Here is a 23361-nt window from a genome sequence, read left to right as displayed (position 1 = left end):
AGAACACAGCTTGTTAGTGCTCTCCCTGGCACCCAGAAATCATCCTCTACCTGTCCCCCTATAGCTATGCCCTTGGAGAAGGTAAATGTGGCAGGTAATGAAAGCTGTACACTTCTCTGTGCAAAGGGGAAAAACTCTATATGATACAATAGTGCCTCTAGTGGCGATATGATGAAGTGGAGGAAGCTATACAGTTCTTTCCTGGATAAATCAGTCACATCTCATGTGAAACATCTGAGACACAATGGAGGAACTTTACATTTATTATACAAAAATGTAGATCTTGAAATATTATTCACTCAAGATGAATAATTAGGAAATGGCTTGAAAATAACAGAATGTACTGTATTTCATTTTGAAATGCATCAATTGGTGAGAGTCTGGGTGTAAAAAATAAAATAAAATCGAAAAATCATAACACCTTTGAAAATACAGTCTCTAAATATGTCTGAAATGACCCTGATCCACGAGCCCCGGAGTTCTTAATATTACATAAAAATATTATATTTATGAATAATTCACATTGATGACTGGTCTGTCCTTGGAGTCCCACATGCTGGATGTCCAGTGTCTCCCAGTACTTGGTGTCCTTCATCTAGATATTCCACCTCTCAGATTGGCATTCGATGCTCTTGACCAACCCCTCCCCTAAAATCTTAAAATCCTCCAATATGGCATCCACGTTAGGGACCAGTAGCAAGCTGTTACTCTTTGCGTCTAGTATTCTGCCATTCACATTGGTCATCTGGGGGGGAAAAAATGGCAGATGTTAGAAGAGAAATAAAGACAAGCTGTTTTCTATGCGCTGAATACAATCTATTGCTCCCGGTTATCAGCCACCTCAGGCTGGGGGGACACTGACTGTAGGACAAGGGAATACAATCTATTGCTCCCTGTTATCAGCCACCTCAGGCTGGGGGGACGACACTGACTGTAGGACAAGGGAATACAATCTATTGCTCCCTGTTATCAGCCACCTCAGGCTGGGGGGACGACACTGACTGTAGGACAAGGGAATACAATCTATTGCTCCCTGTTATCAGCCACCTCAGGCTGGGGGGACACTGACTGTAGGACAAGGGAATACAATCTATTGCTCCCTGTTATCAGCCACCTCAGGCTGGGGGGACACTGACTGTAGGACAAGGGAATACAATCTATTGCTCCCTGTTATCAGCCACCTCAGGCTGGGGGGACGACACTGACTGTAGGACAAGGGAATACAATCTATTGCTCCCTGTTATCAGCCACCTCCGGCTGGGGGGACGACACTGACTGTAGGTCAAGGGAATACAATCTATTGCTCCCGGTTATCAGCCACCTCAGGCTAGGGGGGGGGACACTGAGTGTAGGACAAGGGAATACAATCTATTGCTCCCTGTTATCAGCCACCTCAGGCTGGGGGGACGACACTGACTGTAGGACAAGGGAATACAATCTATTGCTCCCGGTTATCAGCCACCTCAGGCTAGGGGGGGGGGACACTGAGTGTAGGACAAGGGAATACAATCTATTGCTCCCTGTTATCAGCCACCTCAGGCTGGGGGGACACTGACTACAAGGCTACGTGTACACAACCATATCCCAACAAGTTCTAGATGCAGACAGCACACGGATGTCATCCGTGTCCGTAATTTTTGAGGACCCATAGAAATGAATGGTTCCCTGTGTTCACAGGAATCGATGTGCTTCACGAACGGGTCTGTGTGTTTGCAGAAATCCATGTGCTTCACGCCAAAAGAACCCCATTCAGTTGAACGTTAATGATTTTCAGTCGCAGAAATTTTCTGCAACAAAATCTGTTGTGTGTGAAGCCATCCTAACAGTGCAGCCATATTATAAAAGTGAGGATACACTAGAAGTAGTGATGATGTGGGCAAAAGTTTCTAAACGCCCCGTCATTGAAAGACACCACCTAGCCCACTCTAAAACGGCGGATACCAGCGGGAAATAGGTTCAAGCACACGTATATAGAGACAGACTGTAGTCTTCCCACACTGATTATTACACTTTATTTCCAACACCTCAATTACTTCTTCATCTATTGTACATGAAGTGTATGCGTAGTAAGTGAATTTCCAGAACTTTTCCAATAATCTAGAACTTTGGAAGTGACAACTTGGTGGGTTATTGCACATACGCGAGCTATACATCCATCTGTTATTGTGCATGTGTGCACTGTCCCATTCACCCCGTATAATTAATGACATAAGACACATATGATCACGTCAGGCAGGTTATCATTAATAGTCATGCTCAGCCCCCGAGGGCATTCACAGCTAATGAGCCATAAGCAGAGACTGCTCCACCCTGCCTGACATTACCCAACGCTGAGCGCCCGGCTTTCAGAGGATGGAGCACTCGACTAATATACAAGCCACAGGACGAGAACAGAGGCCATTGTACAGAAGCGTTCACCCTCTGGCTGTTATCAATGCAACGTACACCTACGGTAGTCCTGGAAGGAAACTGCTCCAGATCACCAGAGAGGGGCACCTTCCAGCGTAATCGATAATGGCAGCAGGAAAGATTTCTGGGCTTTAGGGGACATCCACACATGGCGTAAATGTGGTCGATATTCCGCAGCGAAACTGCGTGCGGATGATTCGGCAGCAAAGTGGATGAGACTGCAGAAATCTCAAAGTGGAGAAACCTGCAGTATAAATTGATTTGCACTGCAAGATTTTAATCCCCAGCATGTCAGTTTATGCTGGGAGTTTTACCCAGGCTTGTAGCCTTTGCAATGCAAATGTCGAGAGCGGTGGAAGACACGTTGCAAGTTTTGTGGCAATGGCTCCATAAAGGCTGCCTACTTCGGGCAGTTTTTGAGGTGGATTTCAGCCAGATCCATGGTGGATTTTCCAAAGCAGACCCGCCACGCGTGGTCATACCCTTAATGTCTGGGCCAATTAACAAAATGAAATAACTTCACAGCAGTCACTTATCCCCTAAAACCTTCCTGCTCAGCAGTTGTATTAAGGTGCATTCGGAACGCACTTTGATTGGTTGGGGTCCAGGTATGGAGACCCACACCAACTGAGAGTGCAGAGGCACACAGATGGGTGCCATGCCCCTTAATTTGTGTTCGGCTCCCTGACTGAGCATTTAAGAAAGTCCAACACCTTCCTGTGAATCCACACACCGCCCGCTCTGCTCTCCGAAGAGAGCCAAACAGAAACGGAGGGACGCAGCCCTCATCTGTGATCTTCTTGTCCACAATTGTAAACTTATGACATGTAACCAGAACGGTCAGGAGTTTGTCGAAATGAGAGATACCCTTTACATACCACATGACAGGCCTAATAATACCTCTGTACTGTAATATGAACCACATGTTTAGTACATGACGGACCACGGCTAGTACTTACCTTAAAGGGCTGCGGTGTGAAGCTGGATGGATTCCAGATAACGCCGATTACTTCTCCTCCATGAGTGTCATAGAAGAACAAGGCAAATTCCCCATAAGACTCCTAAAAAACGGAAAATGAAAAATCGGTCATAACAGTCAGGACTTACGAGAGGTGGACCACAATTCTCAGCACGAGACCCATAAGACGCCCTTAAGACCTCTTTCACACGAGCGTGACGGATTAGGTCCGGATGCGTTCAGGGTGCGTTCAGTGAAAATCACACCATTTTGCAAGCAAGTTCAGTCAGTTTTGTCTGCGATTGCGTTCAGTTTTTTCTGCGCGGGTGCAATGCGTCTTGATGCGTTTTTCATGCGCGTGATAAAAAAACTGAAGATTTACAAACATCATCTCCTAGCAACTATCAGTTAAAAACGCATCGCATCTTGCTTGCGGATGCAATGCATTTTTCACTGAAGCCCCATTCACGTCTATAGGGCCAGGGCTGCGTTAAAAACGCTGAATATAGAACATGCTGCATTTTTCACGCAATGCAGAACTGACGAGTGAAAAAAAAAAAAAAACGCTCATGTACATAGACCCATTGAAATGAATGTGTCAGGATTCAGTGCGGGTGCTATGCGTTCACGTCACGCATTGCACCCGCGCGGAACACTCGCTCATGTGAAAAGGGGCTTAAATATTACTATAATTTGCATTTAGAATTTTTTGGATGTCCCAGAGAAGCTGGGTGGCAACCAATAGGACTACCAGCTTCTACATGACTTCTACGCGAGATCTTGTCACTCAGGAGCCAGGAACTGGAATAGTCGCTATATTAGCCGGACCTATCTTTCCCATAAAATATATGGGTATTGGGGAATAGGATTTATTTTTTTATAATTCAGGTTTTACTGTTGTTTCTCAGAAGTGTGAAGACTGCCTTGCCAGAGGAAGGGTTAATAAGACATCAAAACCTTTCGCCCTTATTGAACACGTCAGGATGCACACGTGACTGGCAATGAAAGGGTTAACTCATACATATCACCGGGTGGATCATTCTCATGCAGTTGGGGGATCTATGGGCAGGAAGGGCCTCCTCACCCTGAGTTCGCTCAGATATAACTGGACAGGATCATAGTCCACAACGGGGAAGCGGGACACCCTGCCCGAAGCGTTCTCCTTCAGAAGCCCCCGGACAAAGGACTTGATGGGCTGATCCACAGCTTCCCTGTGCCGGGGGATGTGCTTGGGGTTCAGGTGGATGAGGACGTCATAAAGGTCCAGGGGAGGACGGAAAATCATCTGTACAAAAGACAAAAATGACATTTATTACAAAATTATGGGAGGAGGTAAACACAACGCTCAATTTACTCTATGAAGCGTCCACATTTAAAGGACATGTCCATTCCTCTACAGGGAGTCTTACAACACAAATATCAATGACGGAACTGTAATTTATTTTAATTCTACAGGATATTTTCTTTTGGAGCCACAAAAGTTTTAAAGGGCTTCGCTGGGCTACAGATACTGACGACCAATCTGTGAGGGGCAGACGCCTGGTACCCCTGCCCGCGAGCTGTTTTGTGCACTTCGTATATGGTGTCGTGACCATGATGCCAGGGTACTGCAGCTCGGCCTTCATTTAAGTGAATGGGGTTGAGCTGCAGAACGCCGGCACCGGAAACAACAAAGTGTACTGAGCGGATAGGTGGGGTGCCGGGGGTCAGTACCCCACTGATCACATACTGATAAGGCAAGGTAATTAAGATCTGTAGCCCAGACCCCTTTAAGGAAATGCATTAATGCAGCTAGAAGCCGTGGCAACCACAAAAGTTCTTCAGATTGTGTGAGGATGGGTTCACGTCACGTTTATGCCATACGTTTAATGTATTTAAAAAAAACGGATACGTTAACTCATGCCTCAGACAGATGCCATACAGTGGTAAGCGTTCACCATAGAGTTCCACTGTAAAAAAAAAAATAAGGATCCGTTAACGTATTTGTTTTCTATACCGAACGTGGTTTGCTACGCTTTTGGAATTTTTATTTTTTTTCAAGGACGTATCCGTATACGATGGGAAAAATGTGATGTGAATCCACCCTAAGTGTTATCACAATTTAAAGGGAACCTGTGCCATTGCTCATGAGCAGGAGTGGCTGATCATACTGATATATCGTTTTACGGGAAAAGATTCACTGGTAATTTTAGTATTTTGGGCTTAGGAGTCCACTGGGTGGTCCTGTTTGTGCTGGCATATAGAGGAAGCTGTCAATCACCGATAAGACCGCCCACTGGACTCCTCTTTGACCACTGAACATCAATCTGCTTTTTCCCAGTCACGTGGTTGTTGGAGCATTGAATGCTTTCAAGCATTATAACACGTCTCTACGCACCAGTACCATAACACTCTGAGGTCTGTATACAACTGCTGGCAGATCATACACAGTATACACTGCAGGACTCCACGCGTTTCATTCCTATACCCTGTCATAGCTGCCCACACTCGTACACATAATGGCTGTGTATTCAGGAGCCTGGCTCAGGGCTAGATTTCACCCCTGTGATCAGGACACTCACATTCACCTGATGTTGTATAATCAGCATTGTGCAAGCTCAGGCGTGACACCATGACACTGTATTCTGTGCTCAGGCACAATCCAGGAAACATGGTAGGATCCGTGGTTGTGTAATCCATGGCTGCACTGCAGGTGTGAGGCTGGCACTATAAACATGGTGGGTCTAAAGGGGGGCAGAGCAAAGCTTCTGTCTGTGGCCTGCAGGTAGCAATACCAGCACAGCGATGGAGGAGAGCTAAGAGGGCACTAATCTGTAACCGCCATATTACAATGTCAACCTCTGCCATTCAAGGAACTTTAGACAGATCCGTATAACCCAGCGCAAGGGGTCCATTTATTTTATTTTAAGAGTTTTCTGAGAGATTTTTACTGATGACTTATCCTCTGGCATCTGGAATAAATCTTCACATGAGGACGGGCTGTCTCCATCCATTTTTTTCTACTTTTTGGCGATCATCTGATCTATGTGGGGAAGCTTACCACTCCCCTGGAGACGTGCACCCATCGCTCACTAAACTAGGCGTGCTGTCCTACCTCCCTTGTTTCTATCCTCTGGATAGGTCATCAGTATTTGATCAGTTGGGGGCCGACACCCAGGACCCCCGCCAATCAGCTGTTTGAGAAGGCAGCAGAGCTGCACATTGTATAGCCGCTGTGTTTGGTATGGCAGCTCAGCCCCATTCACTTCAATGGAGCAGAGTTGGGCCTATACCATGTAACCAATGAATGCGATTTGACATTTCCCCCAAAAAGATGGAGAAGGATGCGGAGCTACTGCGCGCGCCGCTGCCTTCTCAAACAGCTGATCCAAGGGGGTCCTGGGTGTCGGAACCACACCGATCAGATACTAATGACATATCCGGAGTTCCAAAATCTCGGAAAACCCCTTAAATGGTTGTATTCACACTCTTATGTTTTGCCCCTCATGCAAAAAGTTGCTACTGACGTGAGTAAGGAATTGTTCACGTATAACAGCAGCATTTTTGGGCTGAGAAATACTGTGACTAGGGACAGGACATAAAGAAACTTGTGCTTTTCTGTTGCATCGCGTCAACAAGCGTTTAAAGTCTGTGTTCACACGTGGCTGATTTGTCAGTTTTTACAACATTGTGGTTAAGACACATCACTAGTGTTGAGCGAACTTGTGTTTTAAGTTCGGCGTCTAAAGTTCGGGTTATCGAAGTATCCCGTTATGGATTCCGCTACCACGGACCATAACGGAAGTTAGAATCCATAACGGGATTCTTCGATAACCCGAACCCGAACTTTGGACGCAGAACTTAAGACACAAGTTCGCTCAACACTACACACCAGGCCACGGCATAGAACACTTTGGGGGGTGCGGGTTGGGGGGAAAAACCAATTCACAATAATAAAGCCTGCTCTAAATGGGTGAAATGGGGAAGGGTGTTGGGCAGAGGCTTCTTAACACAGCCGAACAGCAGAAATCTGGGGCTGACCCTCGGATTTCTGCTGTGTTCTGCATTTTGCACGCGCGGATCTGCGGATGGATTTACCTGTGGCTTCTGGGCGATGAGAATAGGGAAAATCTGCAGCTGCATAAATGACAATGCAGATTTACACAAGACGCTGATCTGCCGCCATTTTCCCACCGCGTAAGCAAGCGCTAAAAACTTTATGCAAAAAGAAGCAGCTGCCGTGTAAGCGCTATGGATATATCTGACTGGCCACAAGGACAGGAGCGCCCTATACAGCTGCTTGGTGCTTGCAGATGTACCACCACCATCCGACAGACATCCCCTGATTTTTTAGAACCTAGCTGGAGAAACCGGGTACAAGGCTTCTTTCACATATGCAGTCCAGGCATAGAATCGGCAGCGGTTTCTGTCCGGATGACCCCCTGCACATTTGCCGGGTTGCAGCCGGACCCCATTAGAGTTCTTGAGGTCGGCGGGCATTCTGGCAGCATTCGGCAGGGACAGATCCGACAGGCGGAACAGCCGGCTGTGCTGCAAATGTGACACCAGCTTTACATGCTACAGCACTGTCTGAATGTTCACATTATTCCCTGGTCAGTCAGTAAGTCAAAGGTAAGCCAGAAGGAAGGGGTTAAAATGGATAAAGGATTCATTAAGAAATGAGAGCAAACAGAAACCATCTCAGCGGAACAAGATATCACTCTTACAGATCTTACGTCAACAGTCATGGAATGTCACTGCCACATCTGAGACATTGTCCAAAATGCTAAAAACATGGCCTGCATGGGAGCCCCGAAAACATGTAGGTCAGTGACTTATCACCTGCTACAGAGTAACAATCAACACTTGCTGTGACTTGTAGTTCCCCAAAGGCTGGGGACTCGAGGCTGATTGCAGTCAATTATCTAATTGAAATAAAAAAAGATAATCATAGCATGCCCTGAAGACCGGAATGGTGTATAATGTCCGACTCCCCCCTGAGGTCCCTCGTCCCCTCTCCCGACATGTCTGTAGTAATAACTCTGGAGCATCTGTGACTGTATGTTATGCCATTCTCTTACTATTCCTGCTAGAAGTTATGAATGAATTTCCTGCAGTCTGCAATGAAGGTCCAGATGGATGTTACCAATTGGAGGGGGGGGGTCGCCACAGTCTGACAGATTGGATAGTGTGCAGGGACACCGCCCCAACTGGTAACACCCACTGGACCTTCATTGCAGACTGCTAGAAATTCATTCATAACTTCGAGCAGAAATAATAAGAGAATGGCATAACATACAGTCATAAGGGTGGGCAACCTGCAGCACTCCAGCTGTTGTGAAACTACAATTCCCAGCATGCTCCATTTAGTTCTATGACGGTTCTGAGAATAGCAGAGCACGTATGCATGCTGGGACTTGTAGTTTCACAACAGCAGGTTGGCCATCCCTGGATGCTCTAGAAGCGTTCTTACATGGGGAATGCCGATAGCTACTAAAACAGACAGGAGAGGGGAGAGGTAAATAACCTTGGGGAGAAAAGGAAGGAAGGGTGTTGTTGGTATGATCCTTTGTCTGTGCACCAGGGATTATAAGGCTGCTGGTGTGTGGACTTATGATGGGTGTAACTATTTTAGGTCTTCTTTAGACTCATCAGTGGCATCTTTAGTCCATGTTTATAATTTGTCTGTCAGGAATAAATCAAGGCAACTGGACGTACTGTAGATTTCTTGAAAACGTTTCACTCGTTCTTCCAACTAGCTTTCTCAACTCTGAGAATTGAGAGCTCGTTGGGAGAACGAGTGAAACGTTTTCAAGAAATCTACAGTAAGTCCAGCTGCCTTGATTTATTCTTTACAGATACATGTTTATAACCGTTATACAGGAACTACAATGTTTACTTCGGACACCTATGTGTACGCGGACTCCTTATTCCACTTATTTATACTTTTACATACCATCACTGGAGATGACTTTTGCTTCCTTTGCCGGCATTATTTATTTTTCCATCACATAATACACTGCTCGTTTCCAGAGGTTACTCTGCAGCTGCTGCGCATGCGTGCCTACGTTTTCTCCAAGAGTCCCCGCCACCAGGGAGGCCATCGCCTTTTCCTATAGCAGGGATGGCCAACCTGCAGCTCTCCAGCTGTTGCAAAACTACAACTCCCAGCATGCAAAGACTGCCGACAGCTATCAGCCTACAACAGGGCATGGTGGCAATTGTAGTTTTACAACAGCTGGAGAGCCGCAGGTTGGCCATCCCTGTCCTATACTGTGCAAGCACCATTGCTGGATTGCAGGGTGGTCGCAGTGTACAGTACAATAGTGGCCTAATGCCCTTAGTGAATATGCCTCCATGACTTCTATGGGGGTGTTTTCTAGGCAAGTTCTGTTACCTGAGCAGAGGTCATTGTGCAGGCAGGGGGAGTAGATATGTGCTGTGGCGTCACCTATTGTAAATGGTGGATCCTATGTTATCTCTTAGCCAGTGCGTAAAAAGGAGATTTTTGTATAACTTACCAGTTAAATCTCTTTCTCGCTCTTCCTTGGGGGACACAGACCTTGGGTATAGCTCAGCTCCCTAGGAGGCGTGACACTAAGTAAAACTGTTAAGCCCCTCCTCCATCAGCTATACCCTCAGCCTGGAGATAGAGGCTACCAGTTGCGTGTCCAAGTAGTGAAAGGAAAACAACCAATAACAGGAACAACCAACCAGCAACCCAACGGGGCGCCAAACCATAACCCTGTAACCAAACACAGAAGGGTGGGTGCTGTGTCCCCCAAGGAAGAGCGAGAAAGAGATTTAACTGGTAAGTTATACAAAAATCTCCTTTTCTCGCCCATTTTCCTTGGGGGACACAGACCTTGGGACGTTCAAGAGCAGTCCAAGAAGGGAGGGACCACAAACCCAAGGCGGAACACCACCAGAGCATCAGGAAACCGCTGTCTGCAAAACCAGGCGGCCCAAAGCAGCATCCGCTGATGCATGCGTATGCACTCTATAGAACTTTGTGAAAGTGTGCAGAGAGGACCAAGTGGCTGCCTTGCACAACTGTTCAGCCGAGGCCCGATGCCTCTGCGCCCAGGAAGCACCGACTGCTCTGGTGGAATGAGCAGTGATGCCGAAAGGCGGAGCTCTGCCCTGGGCTCGATAAGCCTCAGACACCGCCAGTTTAATGAAACGGGCAATAGCCACCTTGGAGACCGCCAAACCCTTGCGCGAACCCTCCGGAACCAAAAACAGGGAGTCCGTGCGCGGAAAGGATCCGGTGACCTCCAAGTAAATCCTCAACGCCCTGACCACATCCAGACGGTGCAGTTCCCGTTCTCTGGGGTGGGAAGGAGAGGGACAGAGCGACGGAAGGACGATGTCCTCATTGATGTGAAAGGCGGAAACCACCTTTGGCAGGAAGGTCGGGACAGGCCGAAGCACAACCTTATCCTGGTGGAAGACCAGGAAAGGGTCGGAGCAAGAAAGAGCCGCTAACTCCGACACCCGTCGGAGAGACGTGATGGCCACAAGAAAGATGACCTTGCAGGACAGAAGACGAAGGGAGACTTCCCGTAAAGGCTCGAAGGGGGCGGATTGGAGCGCCGAGAGCACCACATTCAGGTCCCAGGAAGGAACTGGAGGGCGGTACGGCGGAACAGAGTGAGCCACCCCTTGTAAGAAGGTCTTAATGGGCCCTAGAGGGGCCAGGGGACGCTGGAGAAGAATAGACAGCGCCGAAATCTGTCCCTTCAGAGAACTGAGGCTCAGCCCCAGGTCCAGACCCGACTGGAGGAAGGACAGGAGTGTGGGAAGGGAGAATCGGAGAGGAGGGATGCTCCGGGACTCACAGAACCCCAGATAGGACCTCCAAACCCGATAGTAGATCCTAGAGGATACAGGCTTACGAGCACGGATCATGGTGCGGATTACGTCCGCGGAGAAACCCCGTCGCGTTAAGACGGCGGTCTCAATAGCCACGCCGTCAAACGTAGCGAGCCTAAATGCTCGTGGAAGATCGGTCCCTGAGAGAGAAGGTCTTCCCTGGAGGGCAGTGGCCACGGTGCGTCTGCCAACAGCAACATTAGGTCGGCGTACCAAGACCGGCGGGGCCAATCCGGGGCGATTAAAATCGCGGGAACGCCCTCTGCCGCGATCCTCCGAAGAACCCGTGGCAGGAGGGGAAAAGGAGGAAAGACGTACAGAAGGGAGAATTCGCGCCACGGAAGGACGAGCGCGTCGGCGCCGTATGCCTTCGGGTCCCGTGCCCTGGCCAGGTATAGGGGGACCTTGTGGTTGAATTTGGAAGCCATGAGGTCCACGTCGGGGCGACCCCAGCGAAGACAAAGGGCTTCGAACACCTCTGGGTGCAGGGACCATTCTCCCGGGTCGATGGTGGACCGGCTGAGGAAATCCGCCGCCCAGTTGTCCACCCCCGGGATGTAAATCGCAGATAAGGCCGGCACGTGCGTCTCCGCCCAGAGGAGAATGAGGGACACCTCTTGCATCGCTGCGAGTGCCTCCCTGATGGTTTATGTATGCCACAGCCGTGGCATTGTCCGATTGGATCCGAACAGGGTGGCCCTTCAGTAGATGGGTCCAGTGTCTGAGGGACAGAAAAATCGCCCTCAGTTCCAGAATATTGATTGGAAGTCTGGACTCCGATAGAGACCAAACGCCCTGGACGGACCGGGGAGGGAAAACCCCCCCCCACCCCCGTAAGCTGGCATCGGTGGTAATCACCAGCCAGTTCAGTGGGAGGAAGGACTTCCCCCTTAGAGGGATATGCAACCACCAGCTGAGGGAAGCCCGAGCCAGGGGAGGCAGAAGAAAGGTCCTGTCCAGACTCCCCGGTGATTTGTCCCAGGCCGACAGAATTGCCCTCTGAAAGGTGCGGGATCGGAATTGTGCGAACGGCACCGCTTCGAAACAGGCAACCATCTTTCCCAACAACCGCATGCTGGATCTGAGGGAAGGGCGGCGATGACGGAGGAGACTGTGAACCGACCCGCGAAGGGCCAGACGCTTGTCCGACGGGAGGCGGACCTCCGCCAACTCTGTATCCAGGAGCATCCCCAGGAAGATCAGCCGTCTGGAGGGGATAAGGGAAGACTTGGGGTGGTTGATAACCCAACCGAAACGCGTCAGGGTCTCCAGGGTGAGGTCCACACTGCCGGATGCCTGAGAGAAGGAGGGTGCCTTGACCAGGATGTCGTCCAAGTATGGGAGAAGAAAAACACTTCTTGAACGTAGAAGGGCCAAGACAGGGGCCAGGACCTTGGTGAACACCCGAGGAGCCGTCGCCAGACCAAGGGAAGGGCGACGAATTGGAAGTGATCGTCCCCCACCGCGAAGCGCAGGAAGCGGTGATGACATGGAGCAACCGGAACGTGGAGGTATGCATCCTGAATGTCGATCGAAACCATGAAATCCCCTCTTTCCAGGGAGGCCACTGCGGACCTGAGAGACTCCATCCGGAATCTCTGTAGTCGGAGAAAACGGTTCAGGCGTTTTAGGTCCAAGATCGGTCGCACTGAGCCTTCCTTCTTGGGAACCACAAAGAGGTTCGAGTAGAACCCCCTGAACCTTTCCGTCGGAGGCACGGGGGCGACGACACCCTTGTCCATTAGAGAGCGAATAGCCGCGAAGAAGGCGGCCGCTCGTACGGGATCCCGCGGAGGACGGGATCGGAAGAAACGGTCTGGCGGAATGGACGCAAATTCGATCTTGTATCCGCAAGATACAATCTCGAGCGCCCATGCGTCTGAGATGTGGGCCCGCCATACGTTCCTGAACAGGAGAAGGCGGCCCCCCACCCGGGTGGGTGGGGGCGCACCTTCAGGCAGAGGGCTGCTGGCCTGTGGGAGCCCGTGCAGGCTGGGACTTGCGCCAGGTAGGTTGCGTCCGAAAAAATGGCTTCTTGCGCCTATCTTGGACTGGGCCAGAGGAAGAAGAACTGACCGCGGGTCTAGACCCGGTGGTCTTGCGAAAGGACCGAAACCGGGACGAACCAGCGCGACCACGGGGGGCGCCCTTTGGCCTGGACTGGGGGAGGAGAGTACTCTTCCCACCCGTGGCCTCTGATATAAGTTCGTCCAGACGGGTCCCGAACAGGCGGGAACCCGTAAATGGTAGGCCGGCCAAAGAGCGTTTGGAAGCGGCGTCCGCCGCCCAAACCTTCAGCCAGAGTTCCCTCCTGACAGAAACTGCCAGGGCAGAGGAACGGGCAATGAGGGCACCCGCATCAAGGGAGGCCTCACAGACGAATTTTCCGGCCTGAACAATTAGTTGGGCTAAGGAGCGGAGGTCCTGAACAGGGACGTCCGACCCTAACTCCCGTTCCAGTTGCAAACCCCATTCAGAGACCGCTTTACCAACCCAGGCGGAGGCAAAGACCGGTCTAAGGGCCGAACCAGAGGCAGTAAATATGGCCTTGGAGAGGGATTCCGTACGACGGTCCTCAACAGACTGGAGGGAAGATCCGTCCTGTACCGGAATAGTAGTGCTTTTGGACAGGCGAGCCACGGGAGGATCAACCTTAGGCGGGGATGTCCACGTGGTCACAGAATCCGCTGGAAAGGGATAGCAAATGTCCAGCTTTTTGGGTGTAATAAAGCGGACGTTAGGCCGAGTCCAAGCCTTGGATACCACAGAAGAAAAATCAGCGTGTATGGGAAAAACCTTGGAGGCCTGTCTGGGGCGGAGAAAGGACACGCCGGCCTGTTCGGAGCTGGGGGGGGTCATCGTGTATCTGAAAGGTATCACGGATGCTAGCGATAAGATGCCCCACCGCGGACGCCAATTTGGACGGAAGCTCTGAGTCCATGTCCACGTCCGAATCCGCCAGTTCTCCCTCAGAAAGCGTATCCCTTTGAGAGGATAGACTCGACTGAGCTCGCACGCATGGCGGAGAGAGCGAAGCATCTGGAGAAGATGTGCGCTCAACCCTTGAACGTTTCTGAGTATGCCGGGCCCTGGAAGATTCGCTGGGAGGCAGGGAACCAGTGGGGGCGGCAGAAACGGTAGTCCCAGCGGGTGCGACAGGGATTGTGGCAGCCTGCGGGAGAGGCGGTCTATCCACGAGACGGCCCACTACGTGTGTAAGGCTATCCACTGCCTGAGACAGAGACCTAGCCCAGTCAGGGGGTTCAGAGGCACCGGGGGTCGCAGCGGGAAGCGGGCCCTGCATCGGGGCCTGACATGCAAGGCAATGCGGCTCAGATTGTCCACGCGGAAAAAGTTCCTTACAGGCGGTACAGGCATGGTACCAGGGTTTGGGGGCACCCGTGGGATCTGACATGCTGAAAGGTGGTTGTACTCTAATACAGAGACCACAAAGGGTTATAGCAGCTATGGCCAGGAGGGTTAGGAGAGGGTTAACTGTCCTACCAGTGCCTCAGAAGAACGTCAGGAGTAGAGATGGAGCAGATCAGCAGCAGCAGAGAGCAGCAACAGCAGTGAGCCAGCAGATAGCGCCCACAGAAGCCGAGCGATGTACACAGGAGTTTAGAGTCCCCCACCGTGTCTCAGCTTCCTGTCAGGAGTGAGGAAGCGCAGGAAATCTCAGCAGAATCGCGGGGAAAACAAGCTCCGCCCCCTCCAGCGCTTGCTCCGCCCCCAACAGGACGCGCGCGTAAGCCACGCCCCCTGCTGCCGAAAATGCTCTCAGGGCTAAGAAGAAGCCAGATGCCAGAAAATAAAGGGCCCGCAGGCCCCTGGAGTGCGGCGATTTGCCCAGGTGGGTGACCCTCTGCCACCAAGTCCCCTGTTTCGCCGAGAAACAAGCTCCACCGCGATCTGCCCATGTCGGGCATAAGCCCCGCCCCCCGATCGGAACGGAGCGGGCGGCGGCGGGAAGGGAGAGAGGGAGAGAGAATGCCGGGCTGAAGAAAGCAGCGTGGGGGGAACGGCGTGGAGGAAGGCGGCCCCCCTGCTGAGGATAACCTGAGGGGAGCTGGGGAGGGTCTGCTTGAGCGCTCAGAATAAGCGACCACGGGTGCCCCCCTTACCCAGAGGGGTAGGTGCTGCAAATAGGGACGGGGTATGGGCTGGAATAGCCATCTCACCGAACGACGTCTTCACCCTCAGTTCCTTCCAGCAGGGTCGCCCCTTCAGCCACTGGCACCGCAGTGGCAGGAAGCTGGTAGAGGGGCTTGGCGTGCGGGCGACCCCCTAGCTGGCGGGATGTAGGGGAGCCATTGCTGCCCAGATCCTCCTATTGCTTCTGTGGGGGAGGCAGCAGTGCAGATAAATTGGCACTGGCGCAGCTCAACCCCGGGAGAGCAGAGAGGTCCATGCGTCTCTGGTATCCCTAGGAAAAAGTAAAATAACAAAATTAGAAAAATAAAATATCAAGGAGAAAACAGCCCTGCAGTAGCAGGGAGTGTCTTGCCTCCTTGGACACTAAGCTAAAACTGGTAGCCTCTATCTCCAGGCTGAGGGTATAGCTGATGGAGGAGGGGCTTAACAGTTTTACTTAGTGTCACGCCTCCTAGGGAGCTGAGCTATACCCAAGGTCTGTGTCCCCCAAGGAAAATGGGCGAGAAAGGTAACCTTTACTAATAATGATTAAAATTACCCAATGATGTGCCATAAAAAGCAATTGTTTCATTTAGGCTGGGTAGGCTATGGAGGGAAGGAAATACCTCGCCCTATAAACTGATGGCCCTGCCTACCGAAATGGAATGGCCGCCCCGATGGCCACCACTGCACCACCAATGTCTTCCAGTTGATCCAGAACTAGTCCTGGACTTTATCTTGTCCCGACTTGACACTGCACATGGGTTGTAGCTACATAAGGGAAGTATAATTATATCCTCCCCTTCTGCTCCTAGGTGAAATTACTATGACATGCCGTTCTGATTACCATTATTATAATTACATCTATAGTTACATTGCTATCGCAATTTTATTTATGGTTTGTTGTATGTCTACTTCACATTGGGTCCTAACTTTTGGATTTATGCTCTCGTTGGCCATGAGATTGTTATAATACCATATGGGCATTGTTTAATTTAATCTAAATGGATACGCACATATGTTTTCCCTCAAATTTTTTTTGCATTGGTTGACTTTTGAGGTCATTCATGTTAAATGTGGTTCCCTGATGAACTGACCCCAGAGAACGGTTTGCATTCCTGGGACATATGACCTGTGCTCCTCTTGCACATTGGTGATCATAATTGACGGCCATTCAGTTTTGGTAGGCAGGGCCATCCGTTTATAGGGCGATGGTGAGGTATTTTCTTCCCTTCTTAGCCTACCCAGCCTAAATGAAAAAATAGCTCTTTATGGCACATCATTGGGTTAATTTTAATCATTTTCGGTAAAGGTTACGTTGTACACTGGTGAAGGTGCTCTGTGATAATATGTTTAATTACGGTAGATTACCCTAGTGACGGACTTCTGATGTCCGTATCTATCAGAACTGTGAGATGTTATTAGCCAGTGTGAAAACTGCAGGATTTTAATTTTAGGATTATTATATATTTTTTTTTAAGAGAGATGTTTTTCTAATTAGAGTAAGTAACATGGAATATTTTTCAAAAATCACTGAAAGTTATTAAAAAATACATATTTACCATAAAAAAAAATGAATGTGAACAATAGGTCATTTTCAGAATACATATGCCCTTTAAGAAGACTTTTGCTATATTTGCACGTATGAGCAGCCTGCTAACACAAGTAGAGATACGGCAAAGCACAAACCACAAGTCTAATCGTATAACAACAAGCGTGGAGAGAGTAAATCAATGCTATGCTTGTGATGCAATCTAGAGGAATTTAATACGGCCCGGGCCGAAGCCTGAGGAGGATTTGGACATGGTGTTCTCTCTTCATCTCCTTGGCTTTTGTATTGAGGTCCTACTAACCCAGACCAACGCCCTTTAATTAGTTCTGCTTCAGTTAAGATATATACAAAATGGATTTTTCTAAATACAAAAACCAACCGCCATCACCCGGCAGTATACAACGCTGGGTAGCATAGCAGCGACAGCCCAAATAGAAAAGGGGTAGGGAATATGGTAGTATAGCCTCAATCACTCTCCCCATGGAGAGGACAGACTGTTACAGTGTAGAAACCATACTGTAATGATCCATGGCACAACCAGAATTTAAGACCTTTGGATTATATACACAGTACCCTGAAAGCTATGTCTACCATCAACCCACCTTCCACACCCACTGCCAGTAGCCCGGCTGTTACTATCATAATGACGAGAGTCAGGGAAGCAGTGATTGCACACTCCCTGAATGTGTGTAAGGGTCTGCAGACCCAGCTGGCTAATTCTAGGAGGAGGAGCAAGTATTAGTAGTAATTTTGGTCTGACTGGGGTTGCCATTTTGCCATTTCAACATAACCTACTTATGCAGGTGAAACATGTCCTCAACATAATGTAGTCTTGGGTAAGGCAGTAGGTAGGGGCCGCGGAGAGCAGGACAAACATAACTTTTCTGGAGCTTTCCAGAAAGAACCAATAATTACTCAATATCCACTACCCTTAAACCACAAACTTTTCATAGAGAACAGCCCAGTCTTGAGGTCTGGGTTTACCTTCTTGACCAATGTTCCACTGGAAAGAATTCACCTCAACAGTAGTCTGGACCATGTCCCACTACGGTCCTCACATCAATCTACTTGCCGTCTGGTACAAACCCAGTATGTAAAAGGTAACCTTTACTAATAATGATTAAAATTACCCAATGTCAGTAGGAGGAGTCTGCCCTTGTTCTGCTGGGCGTCTCCTTCTCCTATCGCAGCGCAGAGCTCACAGCCTGGGAGTTTTTTTCCTCCCAGGCTGTGAGCTGCGATTGGCCAGCGCTACAGCCTAGGAGGAAGAGACGGCCAGCAGAACAAGGGCAGACTCCGCCTACTATAACCAAGTCCCCTAAGTCTCTGCCTACTATAACCAAGTCCCCCAACATACCGTAGGACATAACGGGAGAACGGAGCGACGCCCAGGGATAATAGTAAGTGCAGTGAGATCCCTGGGCGCCGCTGTATATGTCAGGATACTTAGTTCACAATGTTTGGACCGATGAAAGGTCCTCTTTAAGGATAGTCGTTATTGAGCAATTTGTGCTTCTTTGCTGACTAAATCTATTACCCTCTTATTAGGGCAATATTACACTTTTCTTAACCTTATTAAAAGTTAAGTTTTAGGAGTCCCTGGCGCTTGCAAGTGTCCAGGAGGTGGTGCTTCACTGCGAAGTTAACCCCTTCATTGAGCTGCAGAGAGCACTTCGCAGTGAAGCTCCACCTCCTGGCCACTTAAGAATCAAATCTAGCGGAATAAAACTAAATATTCACACTACTCCAGATACGAAAAGCTCCTCAAATGGTATGTTTGTACTGCTCTCCCCAACCACTACCTTGTGCTGTAAGCAGTTTAGCATGGTCAAGTCTGCTGAAAGAATCCTCTTTCCTACAGCAGAAAGATACACTTTTCATCACATCACTTCTCCAGAGCTGCACCTACTCTCTGGATGGCTTTCTGTTTTTGTCTCTTTTTGTCTTTCAGTGGGCTGAGAATATAATTACAGGTTCTCTAGACTGGGTGGGGCCTCTTTTTCTTTACATTAATGGTTCTATATGGGAGAAGTTAAGAACTTAAGCTGGTCAAACAGATGTAGTGTATGTCGGTCGAACCTGATAATTTCACCTGACAGGTGTCTCAAGGGGTATGGTCTACTTTACATTATTCTCATCGTGTGCAGCAACTTCTGAGACAAAGACATGATCAGTAAGGCAGACAATCTCCATACCGGAATTAAACAGATCCGTTTGGATTTTGCACATCAGGATGCATCCGTTCCATTAGGATGCAGTTGTGTGAAATCAAAAACAGAAAAAAACTGATCTGATACTAAATATACTGAAAGTCATCGGGTGACGGATCTGTTTTTTTAGGTTCCTAAAAAAAACTGATCCATCACCATTGACTTACATTGTTTTCAGCGATGGATCCGTTTTTTTACCGCCTGCAGCGGTTTTGTGTCCTCTGCCGGATCTCAATACCGGAAAACAGCAACACAAGTGTGAAAGTATCCTAACGTTCGAATGTACTGGCTAAAAGTTTCCACACACATTCAATAGCTGCTGGCCAAATCTCTCCCGACTCCCCCATACAACTACAAGCCTAGCCAAAATGTATGGGTGTCTAAACAGACCAGTGCAGGAAGCTGCATGCAGCAGCAGATAATAGGCTGTTTGTATGTAGCGGGTAACTTTGCCCACGCATGCAACAGGTGGCTACATGGTGGAGGCTTTGCTGTGACCACAGAGAGGGGTAAGCGGCCTGGAGAGAGCCCTGGCTACTGTGAGGGTGCTGAAAGACCAAGGGCTTCATGCTATGGAGGCAAGTAGGAGCTGTTGCTGTGATGAGGAGAGAGTAGGGGCTTTTCAAATTGCTGGAATTGCTATATTTTATGTGGTCCTCAGTTGGGTTGTACCCTACTAAACCTGGGGTATATATCTCCCATTCACTGCAAACTTGTAAACCCCATTCTTGGCCAACTCTTTGAAGGGACCACTTTTGCTGGACATTAGGCAATCCCCTTTAAATGTCCATTTTGCAGGACAATACTAAAAAAAAAAACAGGGCAATAATTGGTCCCCTTTACCACATCTTTTTTTTGGCAAATGCAGAAGGAAGGCTGTGTATCATGAATATCACAAATCTATCTATTGTGTACACAACACTTAAGACTAATCCTAAATTATCCCAGGCAAACACAGGAGTCCCTGCAGGAAAGTAACTGGATCTCAGAAGTACAGATTCCTGTTCAGTGGCTAGAACACATCTGTTCCATTCGGGTATGCTACTCAGGCTGTGAAGCTGCAGCTCCCCCTGCAGGAGACAATGAGGAACAGACCATGTACAAATTCATCGGAAATCCATTTCTCTGTCTACGGTAGTGTCTGCTCTTGTGAATAAACACATCCAAGAATTTTGGGAGTTGTAGTGTAATGCCACTTGTTTGATGTAAAACTTGCCAGATTTCTATATTTTCTCGCGTCACATATATCAATAATGTCCCCTGTTGGTCATCCTATGCCCTAGCATAAGGACAAAGACCCCATAGGTTCAAAAAGTTGCAACCTGCCATGTGGGACATGTAATTAAGGGGTCATTCACATGACTGTATGGTCGCCATGCCCATCATGCGGACCGCAAATAGCAGTCCGCAATGCATGGGCTCCGACCGTGATTACTCCGTGCTACGATCTGCACATATGGCAAAAAATAGGGCATGTCCTATCTTTTGCAGTGCGGAGGCACGGACCCAAAAGCCCACGGAAGTGCTTCCAAATGTTTCCGTGGGCACCCAATTTGTGCTGCTGCTCTGCAAAAGACAGGACATGTCCTATCTTTTGCCATATCTTGCGGATCATGGACCCATTCAACTCAATGGTTGTGGATCCAGAGCACGGAGTTCACACAGCTGGGGCCCGTGTATTGCGGACAGAAATACGGGCACCAACCACGGCCATAATAAAGAAAATTTTGCTGGAAGATTTTGAATGCTGTCACCAATTCTTTCTCCTGCATGTCGGTCCAGGAGTGGGATTCCCTGGAGAGGCGAATTTACATCTGGCAGCAGGTTGACTGCTGGAGAAGAGTGCTGCTACTCACTGTACTTCTTGCATCACTGTGACAGGTTGTCACAGTGGACAAAATACCTGAAGACAGCATTACTGTACCTCAAATCATCAGGAAACGCAACCCGGTGTCGCGATGGTAAGATCCATCCCACCAAAAACCATAGTCAAATATAGTAAAACAATGCCAGCATCTCATTTCTCCCAGTCCTTATTAGATTCCCATCAAGTATAAAAAAAATAAAAAAATAAACGTTTTGGCTTATTACACACTTTTATCCACCTGCCCGGAGACCACTCTAACCAGCCTCCAGGATCTTTCCTGTGGACGCTGCTGTATAGTAAGAGTACGAGGACTCAGCAATCCAACCAGATGGATTAAAACTAAACAGAGGCTGTGGGAATGTGTGTGTGTGAAAGGATGAACACGAGTCACTCACCTAAGGAGAGTCCCACCAATCCAGTGTGACTGATCCTTTCCAAGCCAAGTGCGGGACGATGCCTTGTCATTCCTACTCACGTTACCACTAAGCCTTTGCAGTGACGCAACTGTCCTGCAAACATGACTGATGAAGCCACTGAGATCACAGGACCTTCACAAGGTGAGTGACTCTCATTTACCATTTACACTCCCTCCCCACAAGCCTCTGCTTAGTTTTAGGTCAGATAACTCCTTTAAAGGGGTTGTCCCACTTTAGCAAATGGCATTGATCATGTAGAGAAAGTTAATACAAGGCGCTTACTAATGTATTGTGATTGTCCATATTGCATCCTTTGCCTGCTTCATTCATTTTTCCATCACATCACATTATACACGGCTCGTTTCCATGGTTGCAACCGCCCAGCAATTCGGTAGAGGTGGTCGAGCATGCACACTTAAAGAAAAAGCATAGTCTTATGCGCACACTCCCATGGTCCTGGCCACCAGAGAGGCGGGTGCCTTTTCCTATAGTGTGCAAGCACAACCACCACTGGTGGTCATAACCATGGAAACAAGCTGTGTATAATGTGATGGAAAAATGAATCCAGCCAGCAAAGGAGGCAATATGGACATTAGTAGGTGCCTTGTATCTTTCTCTACATGATAAATGCCATTTGCTGGAGTGGGAGAACCCACTTAATGCCAGCTCTAGGCAAGTGGTCGATCCAATGCTGGATATGTAGAGACCCTGCTGTCCAGAGTTATCCGAATGTCTCACTCACCTTAATGTCGCTGCTCTCAGATGGTTGCATCAGCTGCTTCTCCAGGGTCAGCAGAGACTCCGAGGCGAGGATGATGAGACGCTGCAAGATCTGGGAACAGATGCACACGACTTACAGACAGCAATAACATCATCATTATCCCATTATAATACAATGATGGTTCAAATGTCCTGTAAAAGCTCCCAAGTTTACGGCAAAGCAACATATCGAATGACTAAAGGCCACTACACCAATTAGTCAAAGAAACACCAGCTACTGGTAACACCCAGCAGTACCTCTACTGCAGACTGCTGGCAATTTATCTGTAAACTTCTAGCAGGAATAATACAGGAATGGCACAGCATACAGTAATAACAATAGATGCCCCAGAATTGTTATTACATGGGGAATGCAAGCAGTTACTAAAACAGACATGTCAGGAGAGGTGACAGCTCCTCTTTAACACTGTGGACCTCTGTGACACTGGAGCCAAGTATAGAGGGGGACCAGGGAAAGAGTGGGGATGGGGAAGTTAGTGCAACTCATTTCATTGCATATTCAGCTAATTAAAGAAATACATAAAATATTGGATTGGACCCCCCCTTTTATTATTTGCTCAGTATAGTTATGATGTTCTTCCACACAAGGCAACTAAATGCAGTGGCAACTAAGTTGTAGAGATCTGTTAAAGGGAACCTGTGACTTTACCTGGGATTTTGTGTATAGAGCTGAGGACATGGGCTGCTAGATGGCCGCTAGCACATCTGCAATACCCAGTCCCCATAGCTCTGCGTGCCTTTATTGTGTAAAAAAAAACAAAAAAACTATTTAATACATATGCAAATTAACAAAATCCCGGTGACAGGTTCCCTTTAAAGGATATGTACACCTTCAGAAGTATTTTTTGTTTATGATCGCATTTTACTCATTTTTGGCTAAAAATAATGTGACTGGCAATTTCACTTTGTTCCTGTCATCTAATAACCCTTATCTGTAAACTACTAAGAGGTCTTAAACTGTTATTTAAGCCACATTCTAATCAGTAAGAGGAGAACTGAGCTATAATGAGTGTTTATAAGGTCAGAAAGCAGAGATAAGGAGCCCATCAGCTCCCCCACTGACGGAAAATCCAGATGCTTCTCAGGCATCTCGGCTCTGTATTAAAAAAAAAAAAAAAAAGGAAGGATGCCATATATTTTAAAAAAAACATGCAATTCAAAGAATGGGGGCACATCCAACA

At 48.4% G+C, this 23361-nt stretch overlaps 1 protein-coding gene across 1 annotated transcript in view; it reads right to left on the bottom strand.

Moving 5' to 3' along the window:
- Positions 1-245: 245 nt before the first annotated feature.
- The window catches only part of NOL6 (nucleolar protein 6), an 85712-nt gene continuing 62596 nt past the window's right edge, over positions 246-23361 (bottom strand). The window contains exons 23-26 of the mRNA XM_044276289.1: positions 22143-22232; positions 4452-4652; positions 3369-3470; positions 246-745 (exon numbers count right to left, since the gene is read on the bottom strand). Of these exons, the coding sequence (XP_044132224.1) occupies positions 596-745; positions 3369-3470; positions 4452-4652; positions 22143-22232 (543 nt within the window). The 3' untranslated portion in view covers positions 246-595. The remainder of the gene's footprint in view (positions 746-3368; positions 3471-4451; positions 4653-22142; positions 22233-23361) is intronic.

Source organism: Bufo gargarizans, chromosome 1 (assembly GCF_014858855.1).
Source record: "Bufo gargarizans isolate SCDJY-AF-19 chromosome 1, ASM1485885v1, whole genome shotgun sequence".
Classification (NCBI taxonomy): Eukaryota; Metazoa; Chordata; class Amphibia; order Anura; family Bufonidae; genus Bufo; species Bufo gargarizans.
This window is presented reverse-complemented; position numbering and strand designations above follow the sequence as displayed.